Source organism: Oncorhynchus clarkii, chromosome 19, assembly GCF_045791955.1.
Source record: "Oncorhynchus clarkii lewisi isolate Uvic-CL-2024 chromosome 19, UVic_Ocla_1.0, whole genome shotgun sequence".
Lineage (NCBI taxonomy): Eukaryota > Metazoa > Chordata > Actinopteri > Salmoniformes > Salmonidae > Oncorhynchus > Oncorhynchus clarkii.
In genome coordinates, this window is record NC_092165.1 from 64755281 (window position 1) to 64764604 (window position 9324).

Consider the following 9324-nt stretch of genomic DNA (forward strand, 5'->3'; position numbering starts at 1 on the left):
AAATCTTTTCAGTCTCCTGAGGGGGAAGAGGCATTGCCGTAGCTCTTCACGTAGTTCTTCACAACTGTATGAGAATGTGTTGAGCATGTTTAGCACTTAGTGATGTGGACACCGAGGAACATGAAGATCTTGACCTGCTCCAATATGTAGATGGGGGTGTGCTCGGCCCTCTGTTTCCTGTTGTCCACGATCAGCTCCATTGTTTTGCTGACGATGAGGGAGAGGTTGTTGTCCTGGCACCACACTGACAATCTCCCTCCCTGTTTTTCCTGTTGGAGTTGTGGGAATGTTGGAGGCATGTCCTCCCCTCGCCTCTCTGCGCCAACTTGGCTGATTTATATATTTCCTCCCTTTCTGCGTTCAGAATAATACTGTGTGTTCTCTGCTCTGAGAGACACTGTAACCAGACAGACTGACACAATGGGCTGTGAGAGACGGCTGTTCCTGACTGCTGCTCTGCTGGCTGTCTTTTTATGCAGTAAGTTTATTCTTCTACAATACTGGCTTTTCTCAATTAGAAATTATGACCTACACCGCTTGCTTTCAGGTGTTTATTGGCATGACATATGAATTACCATTATACTTTTTAGATGAACCCTTAGGCCCATTTCTGTTCTGATGTTCTATGGACAGAATAGCCTGCTCCTAAAACGCTATCAGATCAAAGATATCTATGCACCTATCGACATGTTTAGATCCACATTTATGAATCTCTATCTGCGGCGCATGTTCAGGTGATGCTATCACCGGTGGACGAGAGGCGGAGGCCCACTCCCGTCCATACATGGCCTCACTGCAGGTCGCCGACGGAGGCAGGATGAAACATGAGTGCGGAGGGTTTCTGGTGGCCGATCAGTGGGTGATGAGCGCCGCACACTGCTTCCTCTCTGGGTGAGTTCTCCTGTAGTGTAGGTTCTCATGTTTCTACCGTAGCGGTATTATAGGAACATTTTACAGTAGTACGAGTTCACTGTATATGCACAATTACAGTAAATGGACATTTGGAAAGTAAAATGATGCTCAGATTGTCCACTCAAACTGATGCATAAATTATATTAACTACATTTTGCAGCACATTATAAATTTTGCGACTTATTTAAAATGTTTGTGAAGATGATGATGATGATGATGATGAAATGATTCACTGCTCAGAGCAGCATGTGTTGTCGTCATCGTCATTATGTTGTTGTAACTGATCTTTGTTTGTGCTGTTTGTTTTGATTGACAGGTCAGAAGGGAGGAAGGTGGTCCTAGGAGCTCACTCTCTGAGCGAAACGGAGGATTCTAAACAAACCTTTGACATTGTTCAAGTGTTCAGTCACCCTGATTTCAGCATCTCTAACTATGATAATGACATTGCTTTGGTCAAGGTAAGTCACACACCAGTCTTGTCTCTCTCTCTCCTCTGTGTCAGTCCCCTTTAACTGCCAAGTCAATTCAACCCAAGTTCAACAGTTTATGTATATGGTTTGAAGACACCTTTATGGTTTGCCTCCATTTTGGCATCCTATTACGGTCATTGTGCACTACCTTTGACCACTTTGACTCCTTTTTTGGCCAGAAGTAGTGCACTATGTAGGAAGTAAGGTGCCAGTTAGGACATACTCTACACATTCTCTTGCCTCTGAGAAAGAAATCTACTCTGTGATTGGCAGCTGGACCGGCCAATCATTGCCAGTGATGCAGTAAAGTCCCTGAAGTTCCAGAGTGACGATGGGGCTGACCCCGCCACGGAACAGGAGGTCAACACGGCGGGGTGGGGGTCACTGAACAACCTGGGGTCACGTCCTGACAAGCTACAGGAACTGGTCATCGCTGTGATGAACCGTGTTCGATGCGGCCGCAGTGACTACTATGGCAGGAAGTTCACCAAAAACATGCTGTGTGCGGCCAGCAAACAGAGTGACACCTGTGATGTAAGTCTACCACAAAATAATCTGTAAAATAATGTAGACTATAAAAAAATAAATCCACCAGATCTTCAATATTGTCTACATCCTCCATTTAAATTAATATGTCTACATGTTCATTCACTTTTACATGTCAACATCTGCCATTTATATTCATATGTCAAATCACATCAAATGTACTTATATAGCCCTTCTTACATTAGCTGATATATCAAAGTGCTGTACAGAAACCCAGCCTAAAACCCCAAACAGCAAGCAATGCAGGTGTAGAAGCACGGTGGCTAGGAAAAACTCCCTAGAAAGGCCAAAACCTAGGAAGAAACCTAGAGAGGAACCATGCTCTGAGGGGTGGCCAGTCCTCTTCTGGCTACGCGGGGTGGAGATTATAACAGAACATGGCCAAAATGTTCAACTGTTCATAAATGACCAGCAGGGTCAAATAATAGTAATCACAGTGAACAGGTCAGGGTTCCATAGCCGCAGGCAGAACAGTTGAAACTGGAGCAGCAGCACGGCCAGGTGAACTGGGGACAACAAGGAGTCATCATGCCAGGTAGTCCTGAGGCATGGTCCAAGGGCTCAGGTCCCCCGAGAGAGAGAGAGAGAGAGAGAGAGAGAGAGAGAGAGAGAGAGAGAGAGAGAGAGAGAGAGAGAGAGAGAGAGAGAGAAAGAAAGAGAGAAAGATAGAATTAGAGCATACTTAAATTCAAACAGGACACTGGAGAAATACTCCTGGTATAACAGACTGACCCAAGCCCCCCGACACATAACTACTGCAGGGTAAATACCGGAGACTGAGACAGGATGTCTACATGTGAACTTCACAATAATATGTCTAAATCTACCATTTACTTGAATATGTCTACATCTAATTATATTAATATGTCTACATCTATTTATATTAATAGGTCTACATCTTCTATTTACATTAATATGTCAACATCTTCTATTTATATTAATATGTCTACATCTATTTATATTAATATGTCTACATCTATTTATATTAATATGTCTACACCTACTATTTATATTAATATGTCTACACCTACTATTTATATTAATATGTCTACATCTATTTATATGAATATGTCTACATCTATTTATATTAATATGTCTACATCTATTTATATTAATATGTCTACACCTACTATTTATATTAATATGTCTACATCTATTTATATTAATATGTCTACACCTACTATTTATATTAATATGTCTACACCTATTTACATTAATATGTCAACATCTTCTATTTATATTAATATGTCTACATCTATTTATATTAATATGTCTACATCCTCCATTTATATTAATATGTCTACATCTATTTATATTAATATGTCTACACCTACTATTTATATTAATATGTCTACACCTATTTACATTAATATGTCTACATCTTCCATTTATATTAATATGTCTATATCTTCCATTTAAATTAATATGTCTACATTTCCATGAACATTTCTTTAACTTCCATTTACAACAACATGTCTACATCCTCCATTGTAGACATACCTCCATAGTCTACATCCTCCATTGTAGACACACCTCCATAGTCTACATCCTCCATTGTAGACATACCTCCATAGTCTACATCCTCCATTGTAGACATACCTCCATAGTCTACATCCTCCATTGTAGACATACCTCCATAGTCTACATCCTCCATTGTAGACATACCTCCATAGTCTACATCCTCCATTGTAGACATACCTCCATAGTCTACATCCTCCATTGTAGACATACCTCCATAGTCTACATCCTCCATTGTAGACACACCTCCATAGTCTACATCTTCCATTGTAGACATACCTCCATAGTCTACATCCTCCATTGTAGACACACCTCCATAGTCTACATCCTCCATTGAAATTAATATCTCTTCATCATCAAATGACAAAAATATGTATGAATCTTCCATTACGTTAATATGTCTACATCTTCCTTTTTACATTAATATGTCCACATCTTCAATTTATATTAATATGTCTACATCTTTCACTTAAATGAATGTCTACATCTTCCTTTTTACATTAATATGTCCACATCTTCAATTTAAGTTAACATGTCAAAATCGACTATTTACATTAATATGTCTAAATCTACCATTTACATGAATAGGTCTATTTCTCTTTTTTTCCAATAATTTGTGTACATCTTCAATTTACGTAAATATGTCAACAGCTTCAATTTACATTAATATGTCTACATTTTACATGAACATTAATATCTCTACATCTTCGCAATGACATTAATGAGTGTAAATCTTCCATTTAAATTAATTAGAATAAATTTTCCATTTACATTAATATGTCTAGATCTTCCATTTAAATTAATTTGAATAAGTCTTCCATTTAAATTAGAATAATTCTTCCATTTACATAATATGTCTAGATCTCCATTTAAATTAATTTGAATAAATCCCCCATTTACATAATATGTTTAGATCTACCATTTAAATAATTTGAATAAATCTCCTATTTACATAATATGTCTAGATCCTCCATTTAAATAATTTGAATAAATCCTCCATTTACATTAATATGTCTACATCCTCCATTTAAATAAATATGTCTAAATCTTCCATTGATAAATTCCTGATGATGTATAGATAGACAGAAATAACCAATATCCCTCAACATTTTCTACTTTCATTTATAATTGGCTCATTCATTCCCCCTCCTCTCCCCTGTAACTATTTCTCAGGTCAATGCTGTAAATGAGAATGTGTTCTAAGTGGACGTAAGTCGTAAAATAAGGGTTAAATTAAATATATATGTAATGACAGAAATAACCTTTAGATGTCTGAGGAACCTTCATATTAAATGTGTGTGTGTGTGTGTGTGTGTGTGTGTGTGTGTGTGTGTGTGTGTGTGTGTGTGTGTGTGTGTGTGTGTGATCCCGCAGGGTGATTCTGGAGGTCCTCTCCTGTATAATGGTGTAGCAGTTGGGATCACTTCAAATGGAGGGAAGAAGTGTGGATCCAGCAAGAAGCCTGGTTTATACACCACCATCTCCCACTACAGCCAGTGGATAGACAAGACCATGACTCAATAGAAGCCTGGTTTATACACCCCCATCTCCCACTACAGCCAGTGGATAGACAAGACCATGACTCAATATAAGCCTGGTTTATACACCCCCATCTCCCACTACAGCCAGTGGATAGACAAGACCAATAGAAGCCTGGTTTATACACCACCATCTCCCACTAGAGCCAGTGGATAGACAAGACCATGACTCAATAGAAGCCTGGTTTATACACCCCCATCTCCCACTACAGCCAATGGATAGAAAATACCAATAGAAGCCTGGTTTATACACCCCCATCTCCCACTACAGCCAGTGGATAGACAAGACCAATAGAAGCCTGGTTTATACACCACCATCTCCCACTAGAGCCAGTGGATAGACAAGACCATGACTCAATAGAAGCCTGGTTTATACACCCCCATCTCCCACTACAGCCAATGGATAGAAAATACCAATAGAAGCCTGGTTTATACACCCCCATCTCCCACTACAGCCAGTGGATAGGCAGGACCAATAGAAGCCTGGTTTATACACCCCCATCTCCCACTACAGCCAGTGGATAGACAAGACCATTACTCAATAGAAGCCTGGTTTATACACCCCCATCTCCCACTACAGCCAGTGGATAGACAAGACCAATAGAAGCCTGGTTTATACACCCCCATCTCCCACTACAGCCAGTGGATAAACGGGACCAATAGAATAATGTTGTGTCCCAAATATATTCCATATGTAGTGCACTAATTTTGACAAGGCCTCATAGGACCATGGCTTAGTAACATAGTAAAACAATATTAATTATATTATACCACTTTATGAAACATATAATCATTCCTTATGTAAAAATCACCCAAATAAACCATACACATGAATCAATGAAGTCATTGTAGTTTTGGGTAAATGTTTCAATCTTACATGTTTTGGGCAAATATACTGTGAAAAGTTCAAACATTTTGTGACATGTGCAGAATTAAAACCATGCATGCATTATGTTTTTGTTTTATTTTTTTATTTCACCTTTATTTAACCAGGGAGGCCAGTTGAGAACACCTTTATTTAACCAGGGAGGCCAGTTGAGAACACCTTTATTTAACCAGGTAGGCCAGTTGAGAACACCTTTATTTAACCAGGGAGGCCAGTTGAGAACACCTTTATTTAACCAGGTAGGCTAGTTGAGAACACCTTTATTTAACCAGGTAGGCTAGTTGAGAACACCTTTATTTAACCAGGTAGGCTAGTTGAGAACACCTTTATTTAACCAGGTAGGCCAGTTGAGAACACCTTTATTTAACCAGGTAGGCTAGTAGAGAACACCTTTATTTAACCAGGTAGGCTAGTTGAGAACACCTTTATTTAACCAGGTAGGCTAGTTGAGAACACCTTTATTTAACCAGGTAGGCTAGTTGAGAACACCTTTATTTAACCAGGTAGGCCAGTTGAGAACACCTTTATTTAACCAGGTAGGCTAGTAGAGAACACCTTTATTTAACCAGGTAGGCTAGTAGAGAACACCTTTATTTAACCAGGTAGGCTAGTTGAGAACACCTTTATTTAACCAGGTAGGCTAGTAGAGAACACCTTTATTTAACCAGGTAGGCTAGTTGAGAACACCTTTATTTAACCAGGTAGGCTAGTTGAGAACACCTTTATTTAACCAGGTAGGCTAGTTGAGAACACCTTTATTTAACCAGGTAGGCTAGTTGAGAACACCTTTATTTAACCAGGTAGGCTAGTTGAGAACACCTTTATTTAACCAGGTAGGCTAGTTGAGAACACCTTTATTTAACCAGGTAGGCTAGTTGAGAACACCTTTATTTAACCAGGTAGGCTAGTTGATCTTTATTTAACCAGGTAGGCTAGTTGAGAACACCTTTATTTAACCAGGTAGGCTAGTTGAGAACACCTTTATTTAACCAGGTAGGCTAGTTGATCTTTATTTAACCAGGTAGGCTAGTTGAGAACACCTTTATTTAACCAGGTAGGCTAGTTGAGAACACCTTTATTTAACCAGGTAGGCCAGTTGAGAACACCTTTATTTAACCAGGTAGGCTAGTAGAGAACACCTTTATTTAACCAGGGAGGCCAGTTGAGAACACCTTTATTTAACCAGGGAGGCCAGTTGAGAACACCTTTATTTAACCAGGTAGGCCAGTTGAGAACACCTTTATTTAACCAGGGAGGCCAGTTGAGAACACCTTTATTTAACCAGGTAGGCTAGTTGAGAACACCTTTATTTAACCAGGTAGGCTAGTTGAGAACACCTTTATTTAACCAGGTAGGCTAGTTGAGAACACCTTTATTTAACCAGGTAGGCCAGTTGAGAACACCTTTATTTAACCAGGTAGGCTAGTAGAGAACACCTTTATTTAACCAGGTAGGCTAGTTGAGAACACCTTTATTTAACCAGGTAGGCTAGTTGAGAACACCTTTATTTAACCAGGTAGGCTAGTTGAGAACACCTTTATTTAACCAGGTAGGCCAGTTGAGAACACCTTTATTTAACCAGGTAGGCTAGTAGAGAACACCTTTATTTAACCAGGTAGGCTAGTAGAGAACACCTTTATTTAACCAGGTAGGCTAGTTGAGAACACCTTTATTTAACCAGGTAGGCTAGTAGAGAACACCTTTATTTAACCAGGTAGGCTAGTTGAGAACACCTTTATTTAACCAGGTAGGCTAGTTGAGAACACCTTTATTTAACCAGGTAGGCTAGTTGAGAACACCTTTATTTAACCAGGTAGGCTAGTTGAGAACACCTTTATTTAACCAGGTAGGCTAGTTGAGAACACCTTTATTTAACCAGGTAGGCTAGTTGAGAACACCTTTATTTAACCAGGTAGGCTAGTTGAGAACACCTTTATTTAACCAGGTAGGCTAGTTGATCTTTATTTAACCAGGTAGGCTAGTTGAGAACACCTTTATTTAACCAGGTAGGCTAGTTGAGAACACCTTTATTTAACCCAGGATCTTTATTTAACCAGGTAGGCTAGTTGAGAACACCTTTATTTAACCAGGTAGGCTAGTTGAGAACACCTTTATTTAACCAGGTAGGCAGTTGAGAACACCTTTATTTAACCAGGTAGGCTAGTAGAGAACACCTTTATTTAACCAGGTAGGCTAGTTGAGAACACTTTATTTAACCAGGTAGGCTAGTTGAGAACACCTTTATTTAACCAGGTAGGCTAGTTGAGAACACCTTTATTTAACCAGGTAGGCCAGTTGAGAACACCTTTATTTAACCAGGTAGGCTAGTAGAGAACACCTTTATTTAACCAGGTAGGCTAGTTGAGAACACCTTTATTTAACCAGGTAGGCTAGTTGAGAACACCTTTATTTAACCAGGTAGGCTAGTTGAGAACACCTTTATTTAACCAGGTAGGCTAGTTGAGAACACCTTTATTTAACCAGGTAGGCTAGTTGAGAACACCTTTATTTAACCAGGTAGGCTAGTTGAGAACACCTTTATTTAACCAGGTAGGCTAGTTGAGAACACCTTTATTTAACCAGGTAGGCTAGTTGAGAACACCTTTATTTAACCAGGTAGGCTAGTTGAGAACACCTTTATTTAACCAGGTAGGCTAGTTGAGAACACCTTTATTTAACCAGGTAGGCTAGTTGAGAACACCTTTATTTAACCAGGTAGGCTAGTTGAGAACACCTTTATTTAACCAGGTAGGCTAGTTGAGAACACCTTTATTTAACCAGGTAGGCTAGTTGAGAACACCTTTATTTAACCAGGTAGGCTAGTTGAGAACACCTTTATTTAACCAGGTAGGCTAGTTGAGAACACCTTTATTTAACCAGGTAGGCTAGTTGAGAACACCTTTATTTAACCAGGTAGGCTAGTTGAGAACACCTTTATTTAACCAGGTAGGCTAGTTGAGTACACCTTTATTTAACCAGGTAGGCTAGTTGAGAACACCTTTATTTAACCAGGTAGGCTAGTTGAGAACACCTTTATTTAACCAGGTAGGCTAGTTGAGAACACCTTTATTTAACCAGGTAGGCTAGTTGAGAACACCTTTATTTAACCAGGTAGGCTAGTTGAGAACACCTTTATTTAACCAGGTAGGCTAGTTGAGAACACCTTTATTTAACCAGGTAGGCTAGTTGAGAACAAGTTCACATTTGCAACTGCGACCTGGCCAAGATAAAGCATAGCAATTCGACACATACAACAACACAGAGTTACACATGGAATAAACAAAACATACAGTCAATAATACAGTAGAACAAAAGAAAACAAAAAGTCTATATACAGTGAGTGCAAATGAGGTAAGATAATGAAATAAATAGGCCATGGTGGCGAAGTAATTACAATATAGCAATTAAACACTGGAATGGTAGATGTGCAGAAGATGAATGTGCAAGTAGAAAT

At 39.1% G+C, this 9324-nt stretch overlaps 1 protein-coding gene across 1 annotated transcript; it reads left to right on the top strand.

The window, feature by feature from the left end:
• Nucleotides 1-283: 283 nt before the first annotated feature.
• LOC139375481 (complement factor D (adipsin)) lies at nucleotides 284-5936 on the top strand. The gene is made up of 5 exons (XM_071117301.1): nucleotides 284-478; nucleotides 735-891; nucleotides 1229-1370; nucleotides 1656-1916; nucleotides 4821-5936. Exons 1-5 carry the CDS (start codon nucleotides 421-423, stop codon nucleotides 4968-4970), a joined length of 768 nt encoding a protein of 255 aa, XP_070973402.1. The 5' UTR covers nucleotides 284-420; the 3' UTR covers nucleotides 4971-5936.
• The last annotated feature ends 3388 nt before the right edge of the window (nucleotides 5937-9324 follow it).